General features: G+C 50.5%; 1 protein-coding gene across 1 annotated transcript in view; it reads right to left on the minus strand.

The window, feature by feature from the left end:
• PSTPIP1 (proline-serine-threonine phosphatase interacting protein 1) overlaps positions 1-19336 on the minus strand; it is a 42934-nt gene extending 23598 nt beyond the window's left edge. Inside the window, exon 1 of the mRNA XM_020887472.2 lies at positions 18657-19336. Within this exon, the coding sequence (XP_020743131.2) occupies positions 18657-18692 (36 nt within the window). The 5' untranslated portion in view covers positions 18693-19336. The remainder of the gene's footprint in view (positions 1-18656) is intronic.
• Between the last annotated feature and the right edge of the window lie 454 nt (positions 19337-19790).

A 19790-nucleotide genomic window follows, 5' to 3' on the forward strand; every position in this document is an offset into this window, starting at 1 on the left:
GCCCCAAGCAAGTCACTTCCCTTCTCAGGACCAGGTTTCCTCATCGAGGAAGTGTATGCGGCGGACAACCTCTCCTGGCCCCAGACAGCCCACCCCATGTGGGCACAGCCCCCTCGGGGCAGACTGGCTGCCAAGTTTAGGGAGGGGACCCAGGCCTGGCCTGAGAGACTGGACAGAGTTTAGCAGACCATTTATGGGTTCACACCCCACCCTGTGGTCCTGGGCACTCTCAGCTTCTACTTCCCTCCCTGTAACAAGAGGCCTAATGGTTCCCTCCACCTACAGTTGACCTAAGAAGTCAATGAAACAATGTACACAGATGAGACGAGGAAACACAAGGTCAGAGGTTGCCCTGAGCTGGAAACGGGGCTGACAATTATCACAGATGAGAAAAATGGAGAGGTTACCTAACCTGCTCAGAAGTCCATGGGAAACAGCCAGGTTTTGAGCCCTGCTCTCCCAGGCCAGATCTTAGCTCATCTCCTCACCTCTCTGCAAAGCCCCGAACCCAGTGACTGTTCAGCAAGAGTAGCTCCCCATGCCTTGCCCTGGCCCCACCCGGCTCTCACCAGACAGAACCCAGCTGCTCAAGGCTGGAAAACACCGAGTTATCACCCTACTGAGTTATACACCCTCCCCACCAGAGGGTCCATTTAAAAGGCTGCAGAAGCTTTTTCAAATGTTCCCTTACTTGAAATTCCAGAATATAAAGTATCTCAGAGGACAGCTAAGCCTCTCACCTCAGAGGGAGAGGCCTGGGATTCGGCCAGAAGTCTGATCTGCCGGGAAGAAGCTGGGTAGTCTTGGTGAAGCCCTTGTCCTTTCTGGGGCCACCTGACTGTTATGGGTTTGGGGAGAGGAGGTGACCTTCAACTGTCCTTTCAGCCTGGAGGCTGTTGTGTGTCTGTTGGCTTTTGGAAACCATGGCAACCATAACTGCATCTTACCTGGAGATGTCTGAAGTCAGGGGTGGACTGGAGCTACCCAAGGGGAGTCCAAGGGTGTGAGGCCTGCAGCGGAGCAGTTGGGGACTGACACCCATACGTCTCCTAGGAACCAAGTGGAGGCCGGGAAGGTGGCTGGGAAGAGCTGCCTGTAAGTCTCGGCTAGTGAGAAGTGCCTGGCAGCAAAGGAGGAGCCCCCGAAAAAAGCTGCATGGAGCAGATGATGGGGTGCAGCTGGGAGGTATCAGACGTGGACAGCTGCAGGGAAGAGAGTGGGATAGCCAGGGGACGAGGTCCCCAAAGGACCTGCGAAAGTAGCCAGGAGAGGAAGAGCTGACCTGTGGGCATCAGTCACCTGCTGCACCAGCTGCAACTGCACCAGGGAAATAAGACCCTTCACCCCTTTAGACCTTCCGACCCCACACCCACGCCATCTGTAGAGACACCAGAAGCAGTAAGCAGTGGGGGTGACAGAGGCCGACCCCGTGGCCATCATAGGCTTCCAATCACAGGCAAAGTGGGGGGAGAGGAGAGCTTTCAAGTGAACAGGAAAGTGAGATTTTGATTCAAGGTTGAACTGGAGGGAGTTAGACCTGAAAAGGACTGGACATGCTCTAACATATGCCCAGGGGTGAGGAAGGGAGAGCTACCACTTCCGCTTTGGAAGGCGGAAGGAAAAATTTAAGTTTCCTGCTTGCACCTTACCAAGTTCAGAGACTGTTTCATAAAATGTTTACCATTCTTGTCAGAAACCTTTCTAATGACTGACATGCTCTTGGGTTGCTAGGCTCTTTATATATTTTACCTAACTTTTTTTTTTTAATCACCTTTTACTGGTGGAAGAAGAGACAGATCAGGGAGACTGGACTCACTCCTTTTATCTCAGGAAGCCCCAGAAGCCAAGGACAGCAATTTTGAATATGGTTATAGGCTGCACGGTACTCGGGCGACTTCACCCTCTAATTTCACCACAATTTAACAGAAGGGACTTCTGTGGCCAATGCGCCTACTGTAGCCAGTTTACTAGTAACTAGTCCACTGTTGCTTGTCTGCTGGGGACTGAGAAGCAAAACCATTGGGATTGTTAGAACACCTGAGGAAGTGAGTAATGAACTCTGGAAAAGGCAGAACGTGGGGCGGTTTGCCTCCTGGGTCCCAGCGCCCACATCTTTACAGCAATGCTCAGCAAATACACTGGACAAAGGCTGAGGACGTAGGGAGGCCCTCAAGTGGACATGCCTTAATGAGCCGCCCCAAAGAGAAGACCAGACCATTTGTTTGCAATTCAATGACTAGTTACCCAGCACCTTTAAATAAGCCAGACAGACCCGTCTCCTCTACTTTGTACAACATGTTACTATCCCCATTGTACAGAAAAAGAAACTGAGTCTCAGAGAGGATAAGTCAATGAATAGCAGCCAGGATCTTTCCACTGCCCCACAGCTAGCACCACACAGTAGGTCTCAGCTCCACCATTATTGGTTGCTAAACTGAGAGAAGGCAAAGAACAGATACTCAGGTGTGGCTTGGATGAATGGGTGGATGGATGGATGAATGGGTGGATAGATGGATGAATGGGTGGATAGATGAATGAAGGGGTGGATAGATGGATGGATGGATGGATGAACCAGAGACTTCAGTGAGCAAGCTGGATGTTTACCCAGAGAATCCCAGGAGGAGGGTTGGGTACAGAGAGAGTCCCAGGCCTCAGCCCTTGAGGAGCCAGTAAGGAATGTGATCATTTACAGGCCTTTGTGGGGCCTTCAGTGGAAGAGGGCGCATCTGTGTTTGGTGTCCCCAGAGGCTCAGCCAGGACTCACAGGGAAGTAGATGGGGAGGCCAACTCCAGATCAATACAAAGAAGGACTTTCCAAGAGCTCATGTGGCCCCAAATATGGAGCACGGGTTAGTTCCTTTGCTGGGTCGAGAGTGCCCCATAGGATCTGGTAAGAGGCTAGGGATACTGCAGAGAGGATTCAAGCCTCAAATGATGTGTCCAAGTAGGTGTTCTGAGTCTAGGTGTCCCCTGACTTAAAGATTAGAGGGCCCCATCCATAAGCAGGCAAATGTGGGGTGATTTATGGCTTTTCTAAGATGGCTCAGGATAGGTGTCAAAGGGAGAGAGCCAAGAAAGCAGATAGACTCTTAAGGAACAAAAGCACATTGAACAGTTTAAATGAGCTAATCTGGGGCTTGGGATTAGAAATGAGTTTCCAGAGGGCTCTAGATCTTCACTGAGCCCTGGGCTGAGGCCTCCTCACCCAAGCAGCCCTGTTGCATGGTCCCTGAGATGTCCAGGCCCTTGACCTGGGGCCCAGCTGGGCCGCAAGCTTTGGGGAACCTGGAGACCTGGGGTTGATTGTTTCCTGCAGCCTTGGGTGAGGGGGTGGGGAGCTATTAGAGCCCTGTGAATATTCAGGGACTCCTAGGAATCCCACATTGCAGAGTTTGGAGGCCAGGGAATAGCACAAGTACCAGAAAGGGACCTATTGTGCCAACCCGGGGCCTCTTATCTCAATAATACAGACCCCAGGAGGATTTGAAGATGAGAGAGGTTATATAACTTGTCCCGACTCCAACACCAATTGTGTGGGTGTGCTGGCTTCCGACTTTGTGACTTTGTTCTTTCAAGTAGGCCTCCTCCAACATCAGGAAGGAAAGGCCTTCTCTACAGCACTCCCCTCCCCCATCCTGTGAAGTCCTGCTCACTTCCCCTCCACTCTTAAAGGCCCAGCTCAATCCCCCACTTCTTCCTCCTGCGTTAAGAAACCAAAATGTGCAGAAGTTAGCACAAGGGACAGGGCAGGGAGGGAACACAAATCTGGGCAGAGGCCTGGAGGTGGCAGTGAGCCCCTAGGGTTCAGGAGCCTGGAAGCCTGACGCTCAGAGCTGTGAGTGGCGAGGGGGCTGAACGGCCAGAGCAGGTATCTGAAGAGGCGGCCTGAAACCAGCTCAGGGAGAGCCCCGAGTCAGGCAGAGCCAGTGGTGGGACCCTCTCAGGAGGTAACGGCAACCAGGGCCAGGTTCCAAGGTCAGGAGAAGGGAGCAGGGCGGGTGGCATGTGGACCGGTAGAAGCCCGTGTCCTCTATGCCGCTAATTCTCAGAGAAGCCTGCAGTGTCAGGACTGTACCCTTATTGCCCCATGTCACAGGTGACAACTGAGGCTCCGCAGCTGCCTGCAATGCAGGAGTCGTGGGTTCGATCCCTGGGTCGGGAAGATCCCCTGGAGGAGGGCATGGCAACCCACTCCTGTATTCTTGCCTGGAGAATCCCCATGGGCAGAGGAGCCTGATGAGCTACCGTCCATGCGGTCACAGAGAGTCAGACACGACTGAAGCGACTGAGCACGCAGACACTCATGAAAGGTGAATCACTGGCCCAGGTCGCACAGCTCCTCTGCAGGGGGGCAGGAGGAAGACAGCAGGGGCCAGGGCTGAGGGCAGGCAGGGAAGGCGGGTGGAGGTTACTGAGCCACCCTGGACTCTAAGCCCCGGAGGAGACTCTGATCCATAAGCAAGGACAGGCAGTGACCACACTCTGTGCACAGCCAGCCCCACGGCTCCTTGCTGCACGGGTTCCAGCTTGTGAGTGACCAGCCAGGAACTGGGGGCCGGCACCGATAGCCAAGGCTCTGTTTATACTTGTCCCTTTCCCCAAGCATCACCCCTTCCACACCACCTATACCTGCCAGGGGATGGCCCATGCGTACACCCCCTCATTAAGAAGTTCAGGCAGGGGGTGAGGAAAGAGTCCAGGCACTGGGTCCTGGTCCTGGCCAAGCCCATGCACACAGACAATGTGAACTTGGGCAAGTTACTTAACCTCCCGTGTACAGAATCCCTCCTCTATAGAACGACTGTGAACACACTGCCCTCCTCCCAGGGGCCCTGAGGACTAAATGAAATAATATATGTAGGAGCCCAACAAAGGTCATCCTGAGACTTAATGAGCTCCTGGAAAAGGGTGGCCATGGTGATCAGTATATCCTAAGTGACAGTAAACCAAGAAAGGAAAGAAAAAAGGAGAGCTGGGTTTGAATCCTAGCTGTGATGCTTATCTCGACTGGTTGCTTCCAGTCTTTCAGCCTCAGGTTTTTCATCTGTAAAGAGAATGAACACTTGGGACTTGGATGCTCACGGGGCCAAGGAGGGGTGTCTTGCTTGGTGGTATAATCTGCTGCAGGGTGAGAACTGGCAGCTTCTTTTGGCCTCGAGACTTACTAAAGACAGAGATAGGCCCACTCCTCACACCTCTCCCCAGAGGCAGGAATAGACCCCCGGCAGCCCCTGCAGAAGGCCCCTCAGCCTCCTCTCCTGCCCTTGGAAGGTTCTGGACCTCAGAACTGACCCTGGGCTCTGGTTGCAACACTCTCCAAGCCCAGGGGCTTTCTGGGTCTCCTGTACCTGCCGGGGGTCTGCATGTGGGGTTCTTGCCTTTATTAGGCCATTAACATTCATTTGACCACGTCTCTGTCTTTTAACCACAGTGATAGATTTAATACAGACAAGGAGCCAGAGGCTGAGAGAGTGGAGGGACTCAACCATGAGGGCAATGGAATCCAAGCAGGGTGTTGGATTCTAAAGGCAGCGTGAGAGACAAAGATGGCGCCCTCCACCATCTTTGGGCTCTGTTTCAGAGACTGGGAAGTTGCTTTACCCTGTCCAACACAGCCAGCATGCATCAGGCATAGAAGCATTGAGGGAAAACACATCTTTAAGTGGAGCGAGATGCTGCCTCTGGGGTCCTGGGGCTCTGGGGCTGCCTGAGGGAAGCCTGTTCTCTCTGGGACCATCACTGCTTAACTTTCCCCCTCAGCATTCACTTGCACCCACACGTTGTTGATGTGTGTTTAGTCGTTCAGTCATGTTTGACTCTTTGTGACCCCATGGACTGGAGCCCACCAGGCTTCTCTGTCCATGAGATTCTCCAGGCAAGAATAGCAGAGTGGGTTGCCATTTCCTCCTCCAAGGGATCTTCCTGACCCAGGGATCGAACCTCTGTCTCCTGTGTCTCCTGCATTGCATAAAACATGTCCGTAGGACTCAAACCAAGACTACTGGATCCTGGAGTGCAAACTCCTCCCCTCATTGAAGCTGCAGTCCTTCTAGGCTTAGTGGTGCTCTGCATACTAAAATAAAATTCCAGCCACCTCACGACAGCTCCTGCCCTGCCCTGAGGCCTAGTTTTAGCTGCTGGTGTTCCCCTAACCCTGGAATCAGCCACACTGTTACTTTGGTTCCAGCATCCATTTCCATCCTTATCTAGGTCAGAGTGAGAACAACTGTAGAGACCAGCTCAGCACCTACTACTGTGCTGCCTTCCAGTAGTGGAGACCCTCACACTGTGCAGACCTTCACGCCCGACAATTTCAGTATTCATGACAGCTCCATGGACACTGATCCAGACTTTTCTGTTGCTCCCCTGCCTACCACCTCATCATGTTTGCATGGACTGACCCCAGCTGATCTTCTGGACCTTCCTACCACTTGCAGTCTGGGGTCCCCAGGATTGGGAGAGTGGTCTCAGAGCTGGTCCAAGTGAAGGGGAAACATTCAAGAGGTGACAAAGAAGGGGACTTCTTTTGCTTCAGTGGCTGCCAGTTGGGAAGTTGAGGATCAGAAATCCTGATTTTCAAAGGCTTCTCAGGTCTAAGCAGGCCAAGGCCAAGGTGGACATCAGTTCCCTCAAGGCCTTCTCACAGTCCACTGAAGAAGTAGGTGACCCCAGCCTATGGGACAACCGTCCTTGAAGGATGAAAGCTGGTGGGGACTCAAGGAAGCTCAGAAGTCACGGGCCTTCCCAGGGGGCCAGAGGTAGGGCAACTCTAAGGAGGAGCCCACCATCTCAAGGGGATTCTCTCAAAGGATGGTGTCTCTCCACGTATGTCCAGGCTTGGGAGAGTTAGAGGGGGGTTGTCCTAGACTGGTGGCAACCTCACGTGTGCGTGCTAAGTCACTTCAGTTGTGTCTGACTCTTTGCAACCCCATGGACCGTAGCCTGCCAGGGCTCTTCCGTCCATGGGGATTCTTCAGGCAAGAATACTAGACCCGGTTGCCAGGTCCTCCTCCAAGGGATCTTCCTGACCCAGGTATTGAACTCGAGTCTCTCAAGTCTCTTGTGTCTCCTGCAATGGCAGGCAGGTTCTTTACCACTAGCACCACTTCAGAAATATTCAAACCTCAGTTTCCTCACCTATAAAAACACCTTGAGTCTAGAGAAAAAGGAACCCTCCAACACTGTTGATGGGAATGTAAGCTGGTACAGCTACTATGGAGAACAGTATGGAGTGTCCTTAACAAACTAAAAATAGAGCTACCATATGATCCTGCAATCCCATTTCTGGCTATATATGCAGAGAAAAGCATAATTCAAAAATATACTTTCATCCCATTGTTCATTCCAATACTGTTTACAATAGCCAAGACATGGAGACAACCTAAATGGTCATCAGCAGATGAATGGAAAAACCACTACAATATTGTAAAGTAATTAGCCTCCAACTAATAAAAATAAATGAAAAAAAAAAAGAAGATATGGTACATATATTCAATGAAACACTATTCAGCCATAAAAATGAAATCATGCCATTTGTAGCAACATGGATGGACCTAGAGATTATCATACTAAGTGAAATAAGCCAGACAGACAAAGACAAATATCATATGACATCACTGAAAATGTGGAATCTAAAAAAAAGGACTTATTTATAAAACAGAACTAGATCCACAGGCGGAAAACAAACTATGGTTACCTAAGGGGAAAAGGAGGGAGGGATACACTAGGAGTTTGGGATTAGCAGATACCTGTGTGCTCTGCTAAGTCACTCGGTCATGTCTGACTCTTTGCGACCCCATGGACCATAGCCCCCCAGGCTCCTCTGTCCATGAGACTATCCAGGCAGAATACTGGAGTTGGTTGCCATGCCCTCCTCCAGGGGATCTTCCAGACCTAGGGATCGAACCTGGGTCTCCCACTTTGCAGGTAGACTCTTTACCATCTGAGCCACCAGGGATACTACTATATATATAAAATAGATAACCAACAAGGGGCTACTGTATATTACAGGGAACTACACTCAATGTTTTATATAATCTATAAGGGAAAAGAATCTGAAAAGAATATATATATATATATATATATACACACATATATACACATATATAAAATATGTATAACTGAACCACTTTTCTGTATACTTAAAACTAATGCCACATTGTAAATCAACTGTACTTTATTTTTTTATTAAAAATTTAAAAAAACACCTCAATGCAGGACCTTAATAGCCAACAACATTGAAAAAAACAAACAAAGTTGGAAGACTCACACTTCCTGATTTCAAAACTCACTACAAAGCTATCGCAATTAAAATAGTGTGGTTTTGTCATAAGGACAGACTTATAGACCAATGGAATTAAATAGAAAACTAGAGATAAGCACCCACATATATGGTCAACTGAGTTTCAACAAGGATAAGACCATTCAATGTGGAAAAGACCATCTTTTCAACATAAGGTGATGGGGAAATGAATATTCACAAGCAAAGGCATGAAGTTGGACTCTTACTTAATGCCATATACAAAAACTAACTCAAAATGGATAAATGACATAAATGTAAGAGCTAAAACTGTAAAACTCTGAACAAAAAATAAGGGAAAAGTTTTAAGACATTGAATTTAACAATGATTTCTTGCATATGATACCAAAAGAACAGTCAATAAAAGAAAAAATAAATTAGTTAGACTTTATGAAAAGAAAAAATTTTTTTTCATTAAAAGACAGTATCAAGAGAGTGAAAAGACAATCCACAAATTGGGAGAAAATATTTGCAAATCATACTTAAAATAATTACTATCCAGACCATATAAAGAACTTTTAAAACTGAACAACAAAAAGATAACCCAATTCAAAAGTAGACAAAGGACTTGAATAGACATTTCTCTAAAGAAGATAAACAAATGGTCAATAAATGTGTAAAAATATGCTCAACAACATTAGTCACTGGGAAATACAAATCACAACACCAGTGAGGGACTTCCCTACCTGTCCTGTGGTTAAGAGTCTACACTTCCACTGCAGCGGGCCCAGGTTTGATCCCTGGTCAGGGAAATAAGATCACACACATTGCATGGATAGACAGATAAAGAAGTAAAAAGAGCCAAAGTTAAAAAAAAAAAAAAAAAGAAATACCACTTCATGCCTACTAGGATGCCTATGATTGGGGAAAAAAAGCAGAAAATAACAAGCCCTCGTGAAGATGTGGAGAAACTGGAACCCTTGTGCACTGCTGATAGAATGTAACTAGAGCAGCTTCTGGGGAAATATTGACAGTGTCACAGTTACTCAGCATGTTAAACACAGGATTACTTACGATCCAGCAACTCCACTCCTAGTTTTATACCCAAAAGAACTGAAAGCAGGAATTCAAACCAGTATTAGTACATCCACATTCATAGCAACATTTTTCATAATGTACAAAATGAGATTAAAAACCCAAGTGCCCAATAACAGATGAATGAATAAACAAAATGAGGTATACATGTAGAATGGAATATTTTTCAGCCATTAAAAAGAATGAAATTCTAATACATGCTAAAACATGGATGAAGACATGTTAAAGACACTATGCTAAATGAAACAGGACAAATACTGCCTGATTCTACTTATACTAGTCCCTAGCATGGCAAATTCATAAAGACAGAAAGTAGAGTAGGAGATGAAAGGAATGAGATAAGGAGTTATTATTTAAGGGGTATATAATTTCTGTTCGAAATGATGAAAAAGTTTTGGAATTAGTGGTGATGGTTGGTAGCACATTATGAGCGTACAGATGCCACTTAATTGGACACTTAAAAATTATTAAAATGGTAAATTTTTTGTTATGTATATTGACATTGGCCACAAAAAAGTAATTGTGTAAGGTTAAAAAAATACCCTCTATCCTCTACTAATTCACAAGTGAGTCAAATGAGGTCATGTAAATGGTAAAAGCCAGGTATATGCTCATTGTCAGCAATGGCCATGCAGCAGGAAAACCAGTTCTCAACACCAATGGAGAACTTTGAAAACTACTGCCCCTCCACGATTAAATTAGTATGTAATTGACCTGGGGCTGCACCTGGGCATTGGGATTCATGACCCCTGTCACATTTCTGATCTTATCTCCAACCACTCTTCACCTCCATCACTCTGCCCCAGCAGCATAGGCCTCCTTGTCCCCTGAATAGGTCAAGCACCCTCCTGACTCAGCCCATTGCCCCTTCTTTTTTCTCTCCAGTATGGCTCAGCTTCTGCTTTTCTATTTCCGCAGTTGGGAACCCTGATCCCATCTGGCTGCCCCATCCCCACCCTGGCTGCTAGTCTCTGGAGCATCAGCAGATACTTCCTGTTGCCCAATAGTGAGTGGCCTGTCAACACCAGGGGAAGGGCCTGTCACTCACCGGCCTGCTCCTGTTATCCATTGCTCAGGGTGCCAGGTCTCAGCAAACCACCACACGCTCTTGCTAACGTCAAGGGCGTTCTGACCTGATTGGGGAAGATAGCAGCCAAGCCTAGCCCAGCAGCCCCAATGTCCATCTGGGTGGCACCCCCCAGGCCCACATCTCCTCTATAAGTCATGGTTTTCTCTCTATAAAGCAGGAATAAGAATACCAGCCTCATGGGGCTATTGCATCTTGTCACCTGAAGCCATAGGAATGACTGTCAAATGGTGGAATTTAGTATCCAATGGTGAACAGAGTTGGGGAAGCATCCTGAGATTAGGAAGACCCACATATGAGGCTCACGCTGTAGATGCCTATCCGATTATAAGTCAGGATCCCTTGGGATCTCTTCCTGGTCTAGTAGCTCCCAACGCTGAGCAGCAGCATGTGGTCCCCTGAGGACTGGGCTTGGTGTCTCCATCCTCAAAGCCTTTATCTCAGTTGAGAATCACTCTAATATCCTACAGATGAGGAAACTGAAGCTCAGAAAGGAGAAAGGATTCTCCAAGTTCCCCCTCAGCAAGTGAGGAGGGAAGCTTCAAAGAGGCCTGTCCCCCTTCTGAGGCTGGAGCACAGAGAGTGAATAAGCCCGTGAGGGAGGAGCCTTCCGGAGCTAGTTCAGCAGGATGCCCTAGCTAGCGTGGGCAGCCCCCAGGGCACCGGGTACCACTCTCTCTTGCTAGAAGTGAGGGAGTTTCAATTTCCGTAACTAGTTCCCTCCATCGTGTCGTTTGCAGCGTCAGACAGGCTCTAGCTGAGGCAGGCATCCTAACCACAGCCCGCAACCTCCAAGCCTCTTTTTGCATGAGAGGAAACATCCGTCACTGGAGAGAGTGAAGAGAGGAAGAAAGGCTCTCTGCCTCCACTCAAGGCTGGTCAACGCCTTTAAAAGCCCAGCCAGGGTCTTCCCTTCCTATAGTCACCCTACGCAGTCCTCTGGGCCAGAAAACCGTCTTACAAACCCACTGCACCCGCTCCCCCTTCCACACCTTTACCCATGCCAGTTCTTCCTCCTGGAGTTTCTTTTGCCCTCCCACCACCTCCCAAGTCCTCCCCCACCTTTCCAAGCCCAAGCAATGCCCTCCCTCCCCATCCCAGGGGCTAGCAACCCCGGCTGTGTGGAGATGCCGGGAAAAGCCAGCCAAAGTCCTTGAGTTCCTGGGAACTGGACAACAAGAGGACCTTGAGAAGCAGATCTTGTTTTCCACCAAGAGTAAAATCGAAGGTGTGGGTTACGTTCTTGACCCAGGACACAGCAGCCAGGAAACGCTACAGGGGAACAGCTGCAGGCATCACAAAAGCAGGGCAAACGCAACCATGAACCTCTGCAGTCACCTACTGCCTTCAGACGGTCGACAGCATCCTATGGAGTGGGTGTGGAGGAGCCACGATCTTGGGTCCCTGAGGGCACACACACCACAAAGTGTGCACAGAGTATGTGGAAGAATTCACGCTACTGAACCACAAATGTCACCTGAAAACACCATCTCGGCTTAAAAACAGGAATTGCTTAGTTTTGTTTTTTAAACATTTTCCTTTTAAAGCATATGTAATCTGTGACCATTTGCAGAAAACTAATGGCGAGAGAAATCACCTTACTTCCAAAACCATGGAAACGAATGTTACCGAATAGGGAGCCACCCTTTCATCCTTTAGGAATTATAACTGAACCAAGAACTTACCAGTCTCCTTGGATTCAGGGGCAGAATGCGATGGGGTCCAACACAGCTAAGGGAAGGGGTGTCCCTGATCTGCCTTGGATGTACAACCATGAACTCGGCCCTTGACCTCCCTGTGTCTCCGTTCTGGACATGGGAAGACATTGGCAAGTCCTTCCCTGAAAGGTGGATTTGGGGACACACGTGTCACAGGGCCTGGTGCGTAAGGGGTGCTGAACAACAGCCAGGCACAGCCACCTCTGAGAATGATGTAAGTATCTGGGACTCAGAGAAAAACGAATTTTCACAGAACAGGAAATAGACATCTTCTTTTTCATTTTTAATTGTGTAATTTAATTTTCATTGGGTAATATATTTACATGGTTCAACAATCAAATGCTATAGAAAAGTACATAGAATGCTCAATGCCACCCAGCCCTGAAACCTGTCAATCTTTCTTCTTTCACTTCCCCAAAAGGCCATCACTTTAATTAGCTCTCTTTGTGTCTTTCCAGAGATTCTCGTTGTTAATACAAGCCCGTGCGTGCGTGCTAAGTCACTTCAGTCGTGTTTGACTCTTTGCAAGGCCCTGGACTGTAGCCCACCAGGCTTCTCTGTCCATGGGACTCTCCAGCAGGAATACTGGAGTAAGTAGCCATTCCCTTCTCCAGGGGATCTTCCCGATTCGGGGATCGAACCCAGGTCTCCTCTGTTACAGGCGAATTCTTCACCCTCTGAGCCATCAGGGAAACCCTAATACAAGCCTATACCAACACTAATGCTTATTTCCCCCCACTTTTCACAATGGGTTGCACACAAGACACACCGCTCGGCTCTGTGCTTTTTACACAAAACACCATGCCTCAGAGAGCTCTGCGACCCGCACAGAAAGAGTCCGTTCTCATCCTTTTCAACAGCCACGGCCAGGGAGGCACAGGGAGGGCAGTAGGTGGCAGCAAAAGAAGGCCAGCCAGGGGCCCCCTTCTCCCACCTCCTGCCTCTACCATCCCCTCCTGCTCAGGAGGACCCCCTCCTCAGCCACTGGCCTCCTCGGCCTTCAAGGCCACAGGGCCCTGCCCTGCTGCAAGTCCATCCACGAAGCCTGAGTGATTCCCAGCAGAGTCCCTTCCAGGCCACTCAGATCCCTCTTTCCTGGATGAAAAGTTTCCTGCTCAGCCAGAGGACTATGAGGGGTCCCAAAGGGGCTGCTGGTGCTGAATGCCAGAGAACTGGCAGTGAACCCTCTCACCCAGGAATGTCTCCTCCTGTGGGAAGCTATGCAAGAAGTGGTTGTCAAGTGCAAAATCTTGATACACAAAGATCGACCCAGAATGCTAAATAGTTGGCAGTAATCTCTGCTTTTTTTTTAAGACAGCATATTAAAACGCAGAGAAATTACTTTGCAGACAAAGGTCTATGTAGTCAAAGCTACAGTTTTTCCAGTAGTCATGTACAGATGTGAGAGTTGGACCATAAACAAAGCTGAGCGCCAAAGAATTGATGCTTTTGAACTGTGGTGTTGGAGAAGACTCTTGAGAATCCCTTGGACTGCAAGGAGATCCAACTAGTCAATCCTAAAGGAAATCAGTCCTGAATATTCATTGGAAGGACTGATGCTGAAGCTGAAGCTCCAATACTTTGGCCACCTGATGTGAAGATCTGACTCACTGGAAAAGACCCTGATGCTGGGAAAGATTGAAAGCAGGAGGAGGAAATGACAGAGGATGAGAGGGTTAGAGGCATCACTGACTCAATGGACATGAGTTTAAGCTAGTTCCTGGAGTTGGTGAAGGACAGGGAAGCCTGGCATGCTGCAGTCCATGGGGTCGCAAAGAGTCGGACACCACTGAGCAACCGAACTGAACTGAATCTAAATGTCCAACAACAAGGGACTGTATAAATAAATCACATGTGTGTGTGCTAAGTCACTTAGTCATGTCTGACTCTTTGTGACCCTATGGACTGTAGGCTCCTCTGTCCATGGGACTCACAGCATGTCCACCAAATCCACAAATTGAAGGACTGTACAGTCACTAACAATGGTGTTTCGAAGATAAGGAAATCACACCCAGGCCCACGCATGTTCAAGATAAAATTATGTCGAGAAGAGGGGTGTCCCCCAACACTCTCCTCCTCAGTAGGGAACCTTAGAGTCTCAGAACTGGAGAGGGGAAGAGGCCACAGTAGCTGATAAGATACATGGGACCTCAGGCCTCTCCCCCTGCCCCTAGCCCACGCATCCTTGGTGAGTCATTCCCCCACCAAAGGAAGTGGTACCCCCCCTGTCTTCTGTTGCGGAGCTCAGCGCCTCCTCACTTAGCACAGAAGTCTCCAAATGAAGCTGGAGCCCAGCCTCAAAAGGGAGAAATGTAACCTCAAATCAGAGGGAAAAGTTCAGGCCTGGTCTCTTGGTCCCCTTTGATGGTTTCCGCCCAAAGCCATGATGGTGGGGAGGGAAGAGCAAGGCATGACAAGGAGTATATGTGGCCATTACTTTTCCTTTTAACAACCCCCAAAAAGACAGGATGTGGGTCTTAATAAAACCTGGTCCAGAACTAGATTTTCCTTCTTAAAACAACATCCTGTGACTTCTTTGCAAAGGGGGTTGGATGTATAGGTCTGGGAGGCAATGAGAGGGCAGGACGGGAAACAGCAGCTCAGAGCAGTCCTCTGGGTGCTCCCTGCGCCTGGTCCATTATCAAAGAACTCTAGACCCCAGAAGAAGCCGATCCTGACTTCTTCTAGGGCAAGGCATTCTGACAGTCTCATTTGGCTGTTTGGATGGGGGGTGGACAGGGGGACCCAGCTTAGACTACCTAGTAGAGAACACTTCTCCACAAATATCAGTTAAATGTAAGTAAAGCAAAATGAAGGAGAAGATAGGTTCAGGAAGGCAGGAGGACCGTGGAGGTTCTTACTGTTGGTCCACTTACTCTATTAACATTGACCAAACACACACCCTACTCACCAGGCCTATGCTGAGGATGCAGACAGGTGTTTCTTGCAATACACTTAGGTGCTGCTGGGAGCAGAGCCCCTGTAAGAAAGCTGTGTCTACTGGGGAAAGGAGTGGTAATCCCTCATTCTCTGGGATTCTCTGCCCCTCTGACCTGGTGCTGAGTCAGGTTCCATGAGCTCTAAGGCCCTGTCAGCTTGGGCACCTGGTACTCTTATCCTCAGCTTTCTCTCCGACAGCCCCCTGTTCTGAGGCTCAGTCACAAACTTCCTGCAAAACTGTGATCTTCTTTATCACTGTGTGTATATTAACAGAAATCAAATGATCCCTTCCCTCCCCTGTGGCTAGCCCACCCCAGCCTCACTCGCACAGAAGCCTGCATCTGAATGTTAGGCTGCAGATAGAAGTAGGCTATAAATAAATACTGCATGGTCACACTGACAAGATTGCAAATATAGGCCTACTGAGGGACAGGACTGGTCAACTCTACCACTTCTAACCACTGTGTCTGCTTTTTATAAGTTTTTGTCTCCTCTCTTACTATCAGGCTACCAGCTATCTGTGAAACTGTCTCTAACAGGTCAGTATCAGTTCAGTCGCTCAGTCGTGTCTGACTCCTTGAAATCCCATGGACGGCAAGCACGCCAGCCTTCCCTGTCCATCACCAACTCCCGGAGCTTACTCAAACTCATGTCCATCAAGTCAGTGATACCATCCAATCATCTCATCCTTTGTCGTCCCTAACAGGTCTAACAGGTCAGGCCTACCAATATTTAATCAATCAGATTCCATGTAGTTCCCTACTATTTGCTATATCTATAGGTCAACAGGACCAAGTTTGTTATAACTGTGGGTAAAATCAGAGTTCATGGGCCCTAACTAAAAGCTATAGGGCATCTCAAATGAGTAAAGTATGCAAGCTTTAATGCAAACTCTTAGAACCTCAGAAACCATTTTTGTTTCCCTGCTCACAATTAAGTGCTGCCATGAACAGGGCTGACTCTCACCTGTGTTTTGGATGGTTGAGGCTGCCAGGTAAGGGGAATGCTGCGATATTAGACACGATCCTTCTAGCTCAGGGGCTTCCTTCCACTACAGACCAGCCATTTGCAGGCAGCGTGTTCTCAAGTTGTGGTTAATGGCATTGTCTGGGCACAGGGTGGGGGAAAGCCAGGGAGAAGGGCAGGCTGAGCCCTGTCCCTAATACCCACACGGTGGTTGGATCACTGTGTCTTTTCCATTTTACAGATCTGTCTGTAAATTGGGGTTCAGAAGACGTCAGTGGCACCCATCTGATCTGATTTCTCTGGGAGGTAGGAAGGACTGAGTTTTTCCCTCCTTCACCAACGTGGCCCAAAGATCCAGTGATGGGTGCCATGGCTAAAGGGGCAATGAAGCACCTGAGTGAGCGCAGACACTGGGGCCAACCTGTCCAGGTTTCACCCAGCTGTGTGACTTTGGGCAAGTGACTGAGGCTCTCTGTGCCTCAGCCCCCTCTTGTGAACAACAGGTATCACAATAGCATCCACTTCCTGGGTTTAAATGAGTCAATAGATGCACAGTCCTGAGGACAGCCCCTGGCACATCTTTAGTGCTGGGTTAGTTGTCCTTGTGGGCTGGGCCAGCCTGGGACACGTGTTAGGATTCAGGGCCCGGGGGCATCGGCCTTTCCCTCCCTACTCCGGCCCTCCCTAGGGAAGCGGCACCTCCACCCCAGGCCCCCGGAGCCAGCGCAGAGGAGAGGAGAGCTTGTGGGCGGCTCAGAGGTGGGGTGAGCAGAGTGTGGGCGGGATGCCTCACAGGAAGCTGCCACAGGTAAAATGCCGCCACCACACCCTGCACCCTCCTGGGCCCCCTCCCCCTTCCTGCCCAGATCCTGCCTTGGGGCTGCTCCTTGGGCCAGCTCTGTCCTAGGGAAGGTGGAACCGAAGGCTCTGGGCTGGACCAGATGTCCTGGAACTAAAATACAGCCCGGGTGTGCTTGGCCCGCTATGGGCTGCTAAACACCTGGATTTTCTAGTGAAAGTCTGGGTCTCTCAGTCATGTCTGGCTCTTTTGTGACCTGGTGGCTGTAGCCCACCAGGCTCCAATGTCCATGGGATTCTCCAGGCAAGAACACTGGAGTAGGTTGGCATTTCCTTCTCCAGGGGATCTTCCCAACCCAGGGATCAAACCCGGGTCTCCTGCATTGCAGACAGATTCTTTACCATCTGAGCCACCAGGGAAGCCCTCTCTTTCCCCAGCTTTGCACTTCAAGTCAGAGCCATGATGTAGTGCCTGACACAGACAGTGCCAGTCTGGGCATCCCCTGCTGACTGCAGCCCCCCACCCCTCACGTGGGTCCCAGATGCCAGCCTGGTGCTTGAAAGGGGCCACGGCAGGTCTGCGTTCCTTGGCTTCTCTGGGCTGGTCCCAGCCCCTCTCTGTAGAGATGGGGAGACGGAGGCCCAGAGAGACAGCCCTCTGCCTACTGTGCAGTTAGAGCAGGCGGGAAGCAAGCCACTCAGACTCTGGCCACGGGCCCCAAGGAGAGCGTGGCCCAGAAGGGAAGGAAGACCTGGCTCGTTAGCTCTCGTCCTCCTGGCTGGAGGCCCCAGGAAAGGGCCCAGGGAGGCCAGACTGTTGGCTGAGTCCGGGCCGACTGAGCAAAGAGCCAGTGTCCTCTGCAGGGCTGGAGGGGGTGCCCTCAGGACAGCTACGTTCCCCAGCTCTAACCAGAGAGGTCTCCCTTTTCCCTGGGAGCCACCGGGAACAGACAGTGCTTGAGAAGCAGGGGGGTGGGCTGAGAGACAGCGGGAAAAATGGGCGGTGGGGTCCAAATGGGGCTTGCAGGCTGTGTGGCCTGGGCCCAGCAATTTCGCCCCCACAAGCCAGCTGGGCGCTGGAATTTCATAAGGAAAAGACTTGATTTACACGTGCGCTGAATTTAAGAAAGCGAACAAGGAATTGCCCAGCCCTGTTGCCTCCCTGAAGGACCCCTAAGGTCTGCAAGTAAGAGGGGTTGGGTAAGGGCAAGAGATTCCCATTTGGTGCTCTAGCGAGATGCAGGGGATTTTGTTACACCCTTGTTTAGCCCTCCCATTCAGTTAGTATGTTTGTTAATTATCTCTACTGTATAGATGGGGGCAGGGGGCGCGGAAATGAAGTTCAGAGAGGTAAAATGACTTGTCCAGCCTCTAAATAGCAGAGCCAAGATCCAAATTCAAGTTTATCTGGTCCCCAGACCTGTGACCCTCCCTCCTTCACCTCACAAGTCCTCATCAAGTTCCCAGCCATATATCAGATGCTCCTAAAACGTTCCTGCTGTGGCGAGGGGGTCTCCCAGAGGAAAGATCTGCCCTGAGAGCCTAGAGAATATCCATCCCTTGCTTGTTGAAGTTTGCAGAGGAATCAGTACCCCAGATCGAGGACCCCCATTGTCCTCTTCCAACTCAGAAACAGCCCTGGTCACACCCCTCACCCCACAACGATAAAGGATCAAAAATCAGCCGTCATTTTTATGAGAACCCCCCGCCCCTGGGAGCCACATCCCCAACCCACCACCCTGAGGAAATGTCAGCTGAGCTGGCCTCCCCAGGCACACTCCACTTGCTCAAACCCACAGCCGTCTTCACTCACCCAAAAGGCATCTTTGAACTGAAGCTGAGGCATCATCCTCAGGCAACCGCCACAGCAAAGCTCGCTCTCCTGCCGCGGTCAGGGCTGAACGAGGGCCAGGAGCCAGAAGCACCGTTCCAGTCCCGGCAGGGCTGGCCCGGGCCCCCCTCCCCGGCCGGCGGCGCCGTCTGCAGCGCCTCCGAAGGCTGCCGTAAGCCAGAGGCTGCCGAAGGGAGGAAAGGGGCTCAACCTGTTTTGTTTGGGGCTAGAATCAGTGGCAAAATGAGGAAGGACTGGAGCCCAGTGACGGGAGGAAGGGCCCCACGGCCCGGCCCGGCCTCTCGCTAGCCCCGCGGAGATGGAGGACTCAGTCCAAGCTGCAGGACCCAGAGCAAGGAGGGCAGCCCCGGGTCAGCAGAGGCAGTGGCCGGCGGGAGAGGCGGTCCCCGGGGCTCTGCAGGAAGGTTTGTGCAACCTCCCCGGGGCAGGCTCCAGGGCCGGCGCCCCACAGGAAGTGGAGCCGCCCGGCTCCCCTGTGCCGCCCCGCCTGCCACCTGCCACCCTGCTACGCGCCTCCACTTGCCCCCTTCCGATGTTCTAGCGGGGAATGTTCTCTGAGCCACACGCTCAGAGAGCCGGAGGCCCGCTGCCGTTGTGGGCAAGGAGGCGCGCAGGAACCCAGGTGCTGTCTCCCACCACCCCAGCCCCACCCCGGACCAGGTCCAGAGAGGCCAGACTCTCCACCCCTCACCGGCCAACCACTTCAGGAAGGGAGGGGCTCACCCAACCCAGAACATCATCAAACCCTGGGTACAGGATGCCCCAGTCCACGTCCTGCCCTCGAGGAGATCCCAGTCTGGGAGCAGACATAGCTGTGGGCTTGGGGTGTGGTGGGGCCGGGAGGGGGGGGGGGGGGGGGGGGGGGGGCGGTGAGAGCACAGAGGTGGGGGGAGCAGGTAACTAGGCCAATGGAGAACAGCCTCACGGAGCCTGCCTCTTCTCCAGGTCTCCAGATTAGACCCTCTCTGGGACAGGAAGTCCCCTCTGAAGATGGGGTCTTCAGGCTGGAAGAAAGTGGTTGGACCGAGAGAAACAGGATTACAGAGGATAAATAGGGGAGTTTGAAAATCCAAGTGGAGTCCCCTGTTTTTGTTC

The sequence above is a fragment of the Odocoileus virginianus genome, chromosome 16 (assembly GCF_023699985.2).
Source record: "Odocoileus virginianus isolate 20LAN1187 ecotype Illinois chromosome 16, Ovbor_1.2, whole genome shotgun sequence".
NCBI classification, from domain to species: Eukaryota; Metazoa; Chordata; class Mammalia; order Artiodactyla; family Cervidae; genus Odocoileus; species Odocoileus virginianus.